This window comes from Theobroma cacao, chromosome 3 (genome assembly GCF_053813885.1).
Source record: "Theobroma cacao isolate CCN51 chromosome 3, ASM5381388v1, whole genome shotgun sequence".
Lineage (NCBI taxonomy): Eukaryota > Viridiplantae > Streptophyta > Magnoliopsida > Malvales > Malvaceae > Theobroma > Theobroma cacao.
This window is the reverse complement of record NC_142641.1, coordinates 45,237,224-45,249,526: the sequence shown is the minus strand read 5'-3', so window position 1 is coordinate 45,249,526 and position 12,303 is coordinate 45,237,224. Positions and strand designations below refer to the sequence as shown.

Below are 12,303 nucleotides of genomic sequence, written 5' to 3'. Positions count from 1 at the left end.
AATAATCCATTTCCTAAGTTTCCAAATTTTCATACATAGAAAGCTCCCAGCCAAACAGTTTTTTGGTTGTATTTTTCTCCAAAGCGCCTCTCTTTTGTTTCGTTTTTCAACTCCTCAGCCAATGGTCGCTCACTCTCACTCGTTCCCATAATCACCGGAGAGAGGATCCCCTCGTCTTAGCCGATCACCGGTAAACGCCCCACTTTGACCGGATAAGCTAGGGTTCCTACGATATATTTTCCTTTTTTTTTTTTTGTTCATATTATTCTTCTCGCTCCCGAGAAATGGCGTCCGAGGATGTGAAGAGGAGCGAGTCGGCGGTCACGACGATCGTGAATATCGCTGAAGAAGCGAAGCTTGCTAGCGAAGGAGTTAAAGCACCGAGTCGCGCGTTCCTTAGTATTTGCAAGTCTCTTGTTGCTGGTGGTGTCGCCGGTGGAGTGTAAGTGCGTTTTTTTATTTTGGATCCGCTTTTTGCTTGTTTTCTCTTTTTCTATTGTATTTATTTAATCTGGAAGTAATTTGATCATTTTTTTACCGTCTTTTGAAAATTGTATGCTGTTTTAGTTACTTCAATCTTGACAAAACGGAAAAGAGCTTTCTTTCTCCTTCTCGTTTTTGCTTTATTCAATTGAGTTTTTTTTTTCATTTTCAGAAAACTTTTTTAATATTATTTTTTCTTCTGAATAAACTTCCCGGATTTAGAAAGCAGTGATTTTTTGAAGGTTGAGAAATCCAAGAAAGTATCTTTCTTTTTCCCTTTATTTTGTGTAAGCCATTAGAGTATATGACTATTTGTCAAAAATAGTTCTTCCTCTTCTTTTTTATGATGAAATTGTTCTCATAAATGTTTGATTCTTTCTTGCAACTGTTAAAATCTTGGACTTTTATTTTCTAATAATACTCTGATCATGTAAATATTCAATTTGGGTTTCGTTTCCCCTGGTATTTTTTAAGAAAGGGATGATGAACGTGTACAGTTCACTGTCTGGTACTAATTGCTAATGATGCAGAGATTCTCTGCGATTCAAAAAGCTTGTTTAAATGAACAGTTAATTTGTTATAGAATAATAGTTTCATGTTGCTTGATTTTTCAGAGAAAGCCCTTTTTCACCTTCTAGGATCTTACAGGACTTGGCTAGGATTTTAATAGTTTGTGATGTATTTACAAAAGCTTCTTGTGAAAATGGTTGCTATCATGTCTTATATTATGACTCTTAGTGAGTTGGAAATGGCCTTTAAACTTCAAGGATGGACATGGTGACGTTTGATGCCTTGAGAAATTTGATGGTAACTGTTGTGGCTTGATGGGAGTTGTGAGCATTGAATGGAGGATCTGAGGGAGGATTGAATCTTGTGATGTTGATACGTTAATAATATAGTCATTTTGTGATCTAAAAAGTTTGCTGGCAACTTTTGTTGCCTGAAAAATAGTTGTGGGGTTTGTATGGAAGCTCAGAAGGAGAAATATTACAATTTTAACATTTTGGATGGTTTTCTTCATTTGACATGCCTGCACCCTGTGCTAGGATCATGGAATACTGCTGCATCTATATTGTGTTAGGATCATGCTTGACTTACTATTTTCATTGCTAGTTTTCCATCACTGAATGTATATCTTTTTGCTTCAGGTCACGTACTGCTGTTGCTCCCCTAGAAAGATTAAAAATTTTACTTCAGGTAGTTTATTTATCATTGTCATTTGGTCCTTATTCATTACGTTCTCATTTTATTTGTATGCTATTAGGTTATATTCCAATGTCATTTCACTATTTGTCTCCTCAGTCTTCTAGTGTGAAGATGGAACTTACTGTATATTCTCAGTTTTGTTTAGTGTGCTAATAATTGAAGCTTTACATGTGTGTTATGTTTTGATAGAGTATCTGTATTATAGTTATAGTTTCTTTCTTTTACAGAATGTAGAACTGACAGGATTTCCTTTCCAAATCTGCAGGTTCAGAATCCTCATAGTATAAAATACAATGGAACAATACTGGGTTTGAAATATATATGGAAAACTGAGGGTTTCAGGGGAATGTTTAAAGGCAATGGTACTAATTGTGCTCGCATCATTCCTAACTCAGCAGTGAAGTTTTTTAGCTATGAGGAAGCATCTAAGTAAGCCTTGGCAGCTCCTTCCTTCACTATTAACATTCAGTTGTTCTTATCACAATTATTTTCCACCTCAGTTAAAGGATGCATATTTTAATGTTCAAAAAATGAAGATTTATCCTTGAATTGCTGTATGTGTCCTATAAAGTATGAACTAATCTCTACCTTTTTACTTCTTTTTGAATATAGGCAGATTTTATACCTTTACCGGCAACACTCAGGAAATGGTATGCCTATATCTTTTTGCCTCTATAATTGTTGCTGTTAGTTATCACTCAACTACACTTGTAATCATTTTTGAGATTTGAAGCTGATCAGTATTATTCAGTTTCACTCACTATATGCAGTTATTGAGTTAAATGTGTCCTGCTTGTGAACTCAGTGTAGTAAAGGTCTGATTTTGTGTCAAAAGAACAAGTGCTGTGGATTCCGTTGACAAAGGATGTGCATCTGTACATGCTTTTCGTCTGCATGTAGTACCATGAAGTATGGGAATGAATCCTGTGTTGATGCCTGTAGTGCTATTCTCTTCCTATAACTAATTCATGTTTTTTCTGTCTGGAATAGTGCTGAATGGGGACAAAGGAATCTGTTTTTTGGCCCTGATTGGCAGAAGATGAGTTTGCATTCTGTAGGTAGTAATTATTGATGTTGAGGTTAGCATATTTACTTATTACTTCCTTCATTTCATTTTGTCTTGCAGAGGATGCTCAACTCACTCCAGTTCTACGCCTTGGAGCTGGTGCATGTGCTGGAATTATTGCCATGTCAGCCACTTATCCAATGGATATGGTACGAGGTCGTCTAACTGTCCAGGTAATTTTATGACTTTCTTTTTGAGACCTTAATTTGTTTACTTATGCTGGATGCGCTCTCTTTTGCCTTAAGGGACGGGCTGGCCTTTTCTTATCTGACTTTGATGGCTAACGTCCATGTGTTATATTTGCAGACTGAGAAGTCGCCTCGCCAGTATAGAGGAATCTTTCATGCTCTTTCAACAGTATTACGGGAAGAAGGTCCTCGTGCTTTGTACAAAGGCTGGTTACCTTCTGTAATAGGAGTTGTAAGTAAAAATTTTTGTGGTCTGGATGCCTGCATTGTTTACTGTCAATTGCACTACAGGGGTGTGCATTCAGATGGATGTAAACTTCTGCTAGGATGATGAGTTCCATATCTAGTCTGCCTGAAATAGTGTGTTTTAGTTTTTCTATGGCATATAGCTGTTCATTGGCAAATAATTGAAGTCCAATATCTGATACTTTTTAATTTGTATCTGTTTTGAATTTTATATAATTAAAGAATCTTTCTCCTTATTTTTGTTTGCAAAGGCCTAAATGATTTTTATGATGTTTATAGGTACCCTATGTGGGTCTTAACTTTGCGGTTTATGAATCTCTGAAAGACTGGTTGATCAAAAGCAAACCATTTGGGCTAGTTGAGGACTCTGAATTGGGTGTTATGACAAGGCTTGCATGTGGGGCTGCTGCTGGAACTGTTGGCCAGACAGTTGCTTACCCTCTTGATGTCATTAGACGGAGAATGCAGATGGTGGGCTGGAAAGACGCTGCTTCAGTTGTCACTGGTGATGGGAAGAGCAAGGCCCCTCTTGAGTATACTGGTATGGTTGATGCATTCAGGAAAACAGTTCGGTACGAGGGCATTGGAGCATTATACAAGGGTTTGGTTCCCAATTCCGTGAAGGTTAGTCTAACCTTTATCTAGCTATATCTTCCTCACAGCTACAGATTGCTTTTTCTCCATCATTAATTTCTTTTTTACAGGAGCATTAGCTTCTTGCATTTGGTTTGAATAAAAGCGTTTGTCGTTTATACTTCTTACCTTCTTAAGGAATACCATTTTACTCTATATTGCTCCTTGCCATATTCTTCAGGTGGTTCCCTCAATAGCAATTGCATTTGTCACATACGAGTTGGTGAAGGATGTTCTTGGAGTTGAGTTAAGGATATCAGACTGAAGGAACTCCCAAGATATTTTGGTCAATCTGTCGTGAGCAGAAGGAAAGGAGTATTATATAGGTCAATATATCTTCCTCACTTACAGCCCATCCTCTTCAGTCTTAGGTTTTTAGCTTGAGGAAATTATTCATAATATGCTGTGACAATAAAGTTATATACACTCTGATAGGAAATGATGCAGTTTATATACTCTCTGATAGTTTTATTTTAATGAAGTTAAAATCCCTGTTGCCGAGTTCTATTTGGAATTATTATTATTATTATTATTTTAATTAAATACCAAATGTAACACACTGTTAATAACCTGGCCGTACTCTGCTTTTTTCGACTAATAATTAACATTACAAAATACTAGAATTACGACTAAACAATAAATTAATTGGGTTTTCTTTTCTTTTTTTTACGTAGGAAATCTACTCAAAAACCAGATTTTTTTTCCTTGTAGAGAAAATCCTAAGCATACGGTTTTTCTTTACATGCAAACAACATTTATGAGACATCTATGCTAACTAAACATCACCTTGAGAAAGGTTTTTTATCAACAGCCCAATCTGTTGAGTGAAAGAAAAAAAATGAAATAATAAAAAATAAATCCACAAATGCAAAGCCAGAATGAACATGATGGAATGGAAAATAATTCTAGGTTGCCCTCTGGACTCTGGTAGTTTTCGAGAGGATTTCTCTTAGATCATCGCAACGGCTGCGGTGGTAATCAATCCACACGCAGAGCTGCCTAATGGCCTCCCTCTTCTCCTCTCCTAGGCCCAGTATGCCTCGATCCTTCTCTTTCATCACTGTCTCCAAGAATTCCACCTTCTTCTCCAGATACTTCACTGCTTTAATCAGATTCTCCCTTTCCCCTTCTTCCTTGTCTGCCTTAGTCTGTAGCTTCTCAACTCTTTCTCGTAACATGGATTCTCTTTCTTTCTGATCTTTCAGCTGCGCAATCAAACTAGTCACTTCATTGATTAGCCGCTTCTTCTCACTCTTTGTCTCTGCAACCCAGTGTTTTGCAATCCTTAGCTCTTTGGATGTTTCTTCAACGCAGTGCTCGTAGTTTCCATAGCCCTCTTCCAAGTTCTGGATGACAGCTTCAAATCCGGTCAAGGTACTGTTCACATTCTCTGCGATATCAGTGATCATCCTGCAATGTGCTTCTTGATTTGCAGCAATTGTTCCAGACAATGTCGTGATCCTGTCTTCAAGTATTCTTTGTTCTTCCAGGAACTTTGCTTCTGCTTTTCTGAAGCTCTCTTCCTTCTCAGTTAGTAACTGTTCTGTGACTCGAAGCTTTTGGTTTGACAGCCGGAGCTTAACTTCAATTGTGCGGACGTTCTCGACCAAGGTATTGAGCTCATCTACTTTCATTTCTAAATCACTTTTCAAGTCGTCAATAATTTGCTCCAAATCAGCTACTATTTGATCTTTAGATTGAACGTTCATATTGTGCTCCCCTGCCATTTCTTGCATCTTCCTTTCTGTGACTTCAATAAATACCTTGCAGTCCTGAAATGAAGTTTCAAGTTGTTTATACTCCTCGCTTAGCTTGTTACGTGCATCTTCTTTTTCTTTTAGCATCCTCTGATGATCTATAATCTGGTTTATGAAGTCATTTTTCTCAACTCCCTTTGCTTCCAAATCTCTTTGAAGGTCTTCAACCATTTGCTTCAGATCAGCTGCCATCTGACTTTTAGATTCGATGGTTCTATGGAATTCTTCTGACATTTCGTCGATCTTCCTTTCTACAGCTTCAAGATTTGCCCTGCACTCTTGGTATAACGTCTCAACCTGTTTGTATTCCTCGGCCAACTTCTTATGCGCCTCCCCCTGTTCTTCTAGCATTCTCTGCTGATTGTTAATTTGGCTTTCCAGCTCAGATTTCTGGTTTTCCATTTCAGTCAGTCTTTCTGATGATTCTTGTTTCTCTTTCTCGAGCTGCAACTCCAGTTCGTTTCTCTGGGTCTGTAAGGAATCCAATTCCTGCTGCAAATTGTTGACCTGCACCACTAAGGCCGTTAATTGGGAAGAAGTTTCATTCTCTGTGCTTGCATGTTTTTCCTGGAGAGCAGTGAACTCAAGCCCTCTTTCTGCCAATGTTTTCTCTAATTCTAAGATTTGACCCTGCAACCCCACCTTTTCCTCCCTTAACTGACCATTCTCCAACTTCTGATTCTCCATTTCAGAGAGTCTTTCTGATGATTCTTGTTTCTCTCTCTCAAGCTGCAATTCCAGTTCATTTCTCTGGGTCTGTAAGGAATCCAACTCTTGCTTCAAATTTTTAACCTGCACCTCTAGAGCTGTTAACTGTGAAGAAGCCTCATTCTCTGCGCTTACATGTTTTTCCTGGAGAGCAGTGAATTCAAGCCCTCTTTCTGCCAATTTTTTCTCTAATTCAAAGATTTGATCCTCTAACCCCACCTTTTCCTCCCTTAACCGACCATTTTCCAATTTCTGATTCTCCATTTCAGAATGTCTTTCTGATGATTCTTGTTTCTCCCTCTCAAGCTGCAATTCCAGTTCATTTCTCTGGGTCTGTAAGGAATCCAACTCCTGCTTCAAATTTTTAACCTGCACCTCCAGGGCTGTTAACTGTGAAGAAGCTTCATTCTCTGCGCTTACATGTTTCTCCTGGAGAGCAGTGAACTCAAGCCTTCTTTCTGCCAATGTTTTCTCTAATTCAAAGATTTGATCCTCTAACCCCACCTTTTTCTCCCTTAACTGACCATTCTCCAATTTCTGATTCTCGATTTCAGAGAGTCTTTCTGCTGATTCTTGTTTCTCCCTCTCAAGCTGCAATTCCAGTTCATTTCTCTGGGTCTGTAAGGAATCCAACTCCTGCTTCAAATTTTTAACCTGCACCTCCAGGGCTGTTAACTGTGAAGAAGCTTCATTCTCTGCGCTTACATGTTTCTCCTGGAGAGCAGTGAACTCAAGCCCTCTTTCTGCCAGTGTTTTCTCTAATTCAAAGATTTGATCCTCTAACCCCACCTTTTTCTTCCTTAACTGACCATTCTCCAATTTCTGATTCTCGATTTCAGAGAGTCTTTCTGCCGATTCTTGTTTCTCCCTCTCAAGCTGCAATTCCAGTTCATTTCTCTGGGTCTGTAAGGAATCCAACTCCTGCTTCAAATTTTTAACCTGCACGTCTAGGGCTGTTAACTGTGAAGAAGCTTCATTTTCTACGCTTACATGTTTTTCCTGGAGAGCAGTGAACTCAAGCCCTCTTTCTGCCAATGTTTTCTCGAATTCAAAAATTTGACCCTGTAACCCCACCTTTTCCTCCCTTAACTGACCATTCTCCAATTTCTGATTCTCCATTTCAGAGATTCTTTCTGATGATTCTTGTTTCTCTCTCTCAAGCTGCAACTCCAGTTCATTTCTCTGGGTCCGTAAGGAATCCAACTCCTGCTGCAAATTGTTAACCTGATCCTCTAGGGCTATTAACTGGGAAGAAGCTTCATTCTCTGCAGTTGCATGTTTTTCCTGGAGAGCAGTGAACTCAAGCCCTCTTTCTGCCAATTTTTTCTCTAATTCAAAGATTTGACCCTGTAACCCCACCTTTTCCTCCCTTAACTCATTCTCTGCACTTGCATGTTTTTCCTGGAGAGCAGTGAACTCAAGCCCTGTCTCTGCCAATGTTTTCTCTAATTCAAAGATTTGACCCTGTAACCCCACCTTTTCCTCTCTCAACTGACCGTTCTCTTCGATTTTAGTTCTTAACTCCTGTTCCAGTTCACCTTTCTGATTCTTTAGAGAATTGACCTCAAATTCTAGATCCTTCGTTTGTGCCACCAAACCTTCTTTCTCCTGCAGAACTCTCTGTTGATCCTCGGTCTTGCTTACTATTTCCTCTTTTGCCTTTTCTATCTCAATTGCATAATCTGAAATAGCTTGAGTTTTTCTCTCAAGCTGCATTTCCAGTTCTGCTTTCTGGCTATGCAAAAATTCCAGCTCCTGCTGCAATCTATTTATCTGATCCATTAAGCTCTTAACTTGATTTGATGCTTCATCACTTTTAAATACTATATGTTCTTCCAACTGAGATTTCTGGGTGCGTACCGACTCCATGTCAACTAGCAGATTGTTGATCTGCACTGTCAAATTCTCTACTCTAGACAATGATTCTTTCTCATTATCTGCAAATTTCTTTGTGAGAATCAAAAGCTCATCTTCTCTCTTTTTTGACATCATTTCAAGTTCTGAAATTTGGGATTGCAGTCCTATTTTTTGCTCTCCCATCTGTTTTACTTCAGCTGCTTTGTTCTCTATCTGCACCTCCAAATCTCTGTTTGTTGCTCGCAATGATGCCAACTCCAGCTCTAAGCTTGTCACTTGTGCCTCTAATTCTTTTATCTGAGCAGATGATTGATTCCCATGCACCTCATGCAACTCTTTGAGAGTCAAAAGTTCCCTTTCTTTCTCACCAATTTCATCTTTTGACTGGCTCATTTCAGCCATGAGCTGTTGTATTGTGCCCTGTGCCTGCTGAATCTCATTTGAAACCTTGGAAAGTTCCAAGTTCAGGGATTTATTATCTTCCACGGTAGCATTCAGACTGTGGCTCAATTCTGAAACTTGCTGTTCCGCAGATTCCAGCTGCTGCTGCACATTGGAAACTTCTCCTCTAACACTCTCCACCTCTTGCTTTAGAGTTATATTTTCCTCCTTCAGCTGATCAACTTCTCTTCTAAGATCTTCTGTAAACTTCTCTCCGTCTTCAATTCTTTTAACAGCAGTCTCTTTCTCTAGAATTAAGTTATCTTTTTCTCTATTCAGATCTTCCAATCTTTCATTCACCTCAGCTTCTATCTTACCAGCAGTGTCCAGTTTAAGCCTCAGCTCTTCAGTCTCAACCACAAGTTTTGATTTTTCACTCTCTGATCTTTCAGATTCAAGCTTCAGATTTCTGACGATTTCCTCTGCTTCTTGCAGCTTGCTTAAAGAAGCTAGATTCTCTGAATGTAAAGCATCTTTTTCTTCATTGGTGGCCGTCAGCTTCCTCTTCAGCTCAGCAATTTCCATTTTTGCCATTTCAAGTTCTTGTTTAATGCCTTCTGCTATTTTCTGAAATTCACTTTCCAATTGTCCATTTTTACTGCCTCCATCCTTTGACGAATAATCAGAGTCTGAATCTGAACTTGAAGAAGAGGAGGCATCTTTTTCTCGTTTGCCATGAACTTTTTTCCTCAGCTCTCCCGTGAGGTGATCATATTGTGCATAGAGATTTTGGTAGTGTATGTGGAAATCCTCAATTAACTGGACAAGTGGTTCCTTATTGGAGTTAGCTATTGAGATCCCACCATTTTCTTCGGCTTCTTCATCCTTGATGAGCTTCAATATTTTTTTCACCTTGTCATCAATTTCTGCGTGAAGAGAATTTAGGCTTGAGATTAAAACAAAAAGAAGCAAACCATAAGTGGAACATCATGTTAAGCTGATTGTGGCATTTCAGAACATCCATCAAAGTTATCAGTAAAATGGAGCATTGCACCCAAAAAACAAAAACCATAAAATGTAGAAAATTACCTATTTTACTTCCTTTAAGCTGTTCATCTTTTTCTGGATCAACATGGTGCCCAAAAAAGGACTTTATAGACTCCCTAAAACGATGCTTGGTCATCTCTTAGTCAGATTACCAACTAATTTTGCTCAACAAATGTGCATTAAGACAAGGCAATCTCCATCTGAAGCAAAAAATCTGAAAAGCAGAATAAAGGATACCTTGTAATTAGTTTCAAACCATGTCAACCAAAAACTCTATAACGTACTCCTAACACAGACTGATTGATTGCAAAAGTATGTAATCTCATGAGGACCTTAAACCATTGAATATCCAATTAAATACTTAATCAAAATAGTTTAACCAAAGAATTCTGGTATCATAACAAAAGCAAACTGATGGCCTTGTCAGAAGCAAATTATCTATTAACAATGGTATTGTTTGAACGGAGGCGCATCTTCATTGCTAGAGAAAACACTCAAAATGCTACAAACTCCTAATAAATATGAGAAATATGTTGCATATGTACTTAATCAGCAGTGGCGGATCACTTTTAAAAATCAATTTGTTCTAAATTGAAAATGAAAGTGGTCGCCAGGCATTCCATCATATTGTTCTATACAGGATGTCCTCCTTAAGAAACAGTTCTTCTCAAGATATATATTCGGCACTAGAATTTATAAAGTATGCCAAGGTTCATTTGCATATTTTGGACCCATTTGAAACAGGATTTAAATTACTAAATCCAATGTATTGCACTAATCCGACCCAACTATCCATCATACAACTTCCAACTGAATTCTAAACAACCCAGAACGATCAGCAACAAGAATCCACGATATAGGTACATTTTTTTTTCTTTTTTTTTTCAAGATTGCTACATATTCACACCGATATGTGTACATTGCATCCTCTGATCTCCATTGTTCAATACCTAACATTTCTTCTTTTTTCACCTACTGAGCATTAAGTTCAAATAAATGCTCTGATTCATGAACCACTCCAACAAAGCCATAGCCGTTAAATCTACCACTATAATGGGCCCAAACCCACTCCCCTACATTCAAAAATTATTGCCATTACCACGAAGAACAAAGTCACAAACTACAGCAAAACAGAAAATTGTACTTCTGTTAAATATTAGTACTACTTTCAAATCACAAAGAAACAATAAACAAACCAAATCATTTCATTAAAAAAAACAAACAAACCAATCAAATCCGGACCAGCCCCTTTTTGATAATCCAGATCAAAATGACAAAATCTAAAAGCAACGATCTTTTTTCAACTTAAAGCGGTGGAGATGGGAACTTGGGATCTAATATAAGCGTTTATAGATTTATCAAACAAAAAATAAATATGACCATGATTCTAAGAACATGATCCGTAATAGAACATGGGTCCACATAATCGATGTATGCATCAGCATTGCTTTTGACTAAATTAATGTTAAGCATAATAAGCAAGATTAATGATTTGATTAGATTACCAAAAAGAAATACAGCCAAAAGGGCGTAAAAATTTTTCAGGAAGCACTTGTCAGTAAAGTGGCAGATATGATTCTAGTCTGGTGCCACCTCATAACCACATTCACCGGGGAAGGGAATCACCCACCCACAGATAAAGAAGCTGATTTGGAACGATAAAAGACAGCTATTATTTGGAAAAAGGTTAGCTGTTCTTTTTGTTCATACCACAGAGGGCAAGGCCCAGTCAATTATCACTCAATTACCAAAAAGTTTTTACGCATGAAAAAGAAATACTTATAAACAAAATAGAAAAGAAGAAGAAAAGAAGCTGTAAGTAATACTAAAAACTTTTAACTTAATAAAGTAAAATAAATAAATCAACAGTAAAGGAGGAGGAGGAGGAGTAGTAATTTGGCATTATTCACCTGAGACTTTCTCTTCACTTTCCTTTCTCAATCGTGCTTCGGAAGCTTTGCTAAGTTTCTGCAGAAACAAATAGTTTCTTTCTTCTGTTCAAATCAAAACAGTTACATATTGAATTTAAGATAAACAATCTAATCGAAAACGATGTAAACAACAAGTTCCTAGAGAAGAAGGAGAAGAAGAAGAAGAACATCATTGACTAGAACTGGAAATCATGATCTTTATAAAATTTTCATCTTAAATCATTTTGAATTCTGGAGTCGACAGTTATCCATGTAAAACCAAACGTTCAAGGAACCAAAAACGAAAAGGATCTAAGTCAATCTTATGTTTGAGAAAATAAGTAAATCAAACATCAAATTATATAAACAGAATCATGAACAAGAACAAGAAATTCAAGAAAAAACGAGAGCGATAAATCAACTAAACTCAACAATCAAAACTGAAGTTACTGAAGTTCTTGTTTAAAGATCAAAGGTATTGATCGAAACTGAAGTTGAAGCAATCAGAAGAAGAATTTCAAGTGATAATTTATCAGTTGAGAATCAAAGATTACCTCGAAGCTTGATTAAGAAGAAGAATCTGAAAAGCAGAGGAGAAGAAAAGAATAGAACTCAGAAAGAGAGAAAGTCTTGTGTGTTTTGAATTCCTTTTGAGAAATGAAACCAGCAGTGCATTATAATAAAGAATAAACGGAGAAAGCGATTTGGTTTGTATTAGAGCACTTTCTTTAGAATTTTGTATCTTTTCAATTCTCAGGGGATGGAATCCTTGGAGCTTTCTATCACATTATTTGCCCTCGCCTTTGTTATTTAATTGCAGT

At 37.5% G+C, this 12,303-nt stretch overlaps 2 protein-coding genes across 4 annotated transcripts; one reads left to right on the top strand and one right to left on the bottom strand.

The window, feature by feature from the left end:
* LOC18606659 (mitochondrial adenine nucleotide transporter ADNT1-like) lies at window positions 1–4,327 on the top strand. 2 transcript variants are annotated; one of them, XM_018117652.2, is made up of 8 exons: window positions 1–442; window positions 1,632–1,680; window positions 1,955–2,118; window positions 2,302–2,339; window positions 2,816–2,928; window positions 3,062–3,175; window positions 3,469–3,813; window positions 4,004–4,327. In XM_018117652.2, the coding sequence occupies exons 1-8, from the start codon at window positions 285–287 to the stop codon at window positions 4,085–4,087; spliced, it is 1,065 nt and encodes a 354-aa protein (XP_017973141.1). In that variant the 5' UTR covers window positions 1–284; the 3' UTR covers window positions 4,088–4,327. The 2 variants fall into 2 exon arrangements, with proteins under 2 accessions (XP_017973141.1, XP_088660963.1); XM_088804837.1 differs by having other exon boundaries at window positions 329–446.
* Window positions 4,328–4,502: 175 nt separating this feature from the next.
* LOC18606657 (uncharacterized) lies at window positions 4,503–12,189 on the bottom strand. 2 transcript variants are annotated; one of them, XM_088804835.1, is made up of 4 exons: window positions 12,037–12,189; window positions 11,483–11,566; window positions 9,615–9,786; window positions 4,503–9,451 (listed from the first exon to the last, which is right to left on the bottom strand). In XM_088804835.1, exons 3-4 carry the CDS (start codon window positions 9,706–9,708, stop codon window positions 4,728–4,730), a joined length of 4,818 nt encoding a protein of 1,605 aa, XP_088660961.1. In that variant the 5' UTR covers window positions 9,709–9,786; window positions 11,483–11,566; window positions 12,037–12,189; the 3' UTR covers window positions 4,503–4,727. The 2 variants fall into 2 exon arrangements, with proteins under 2 accessions (XP_088660961.1, XP_088660962.1); XM_088804836.1 differs by having other exon boundaries at window positions 11,483–11,540; window positions 12,037–12,180.
* Between the last annotated feature and the right edge of the window lie 114 nt (window positions 12,190–12,303).

Coding starts and splice junctions, on each gene's coding strand:
- LOC18606659 (XM_018117652.2), top strand. CDS start 285: ATGGCGTCCGAGGATGTGAAGAGGAGCGAGTCGGCGGTCACGACGATC. Junction 1,681..1,954: donor GATTAAAAATTTTACTTCAG/GTAGTTTATTTA, acceptor CCAAATCTGCAG/GTTCAGAATCCTCATAGTAT. Junction 2,340..2,815: donor CCGGCAACACTCAGGAAATG/GTATGCCTATAT, acceptor TTTGTCTTGCAG/AGGATGCTCAACTCACTCCA.
- LOC18606657 (XM_088804835.1), bottom strand. CDS start 9,708: ATGACCAAGCATCGTTTTAGGGAGTCTATAAAGTCCTTTTTTGGGCAC. Junction 9,452..9,614: donor GCTTAAAGGAAGTAAAATAG/GTAATTTTCTAC, acceptor CTCTTCACGCAG/AAATTGATGACAAGGTGAAA.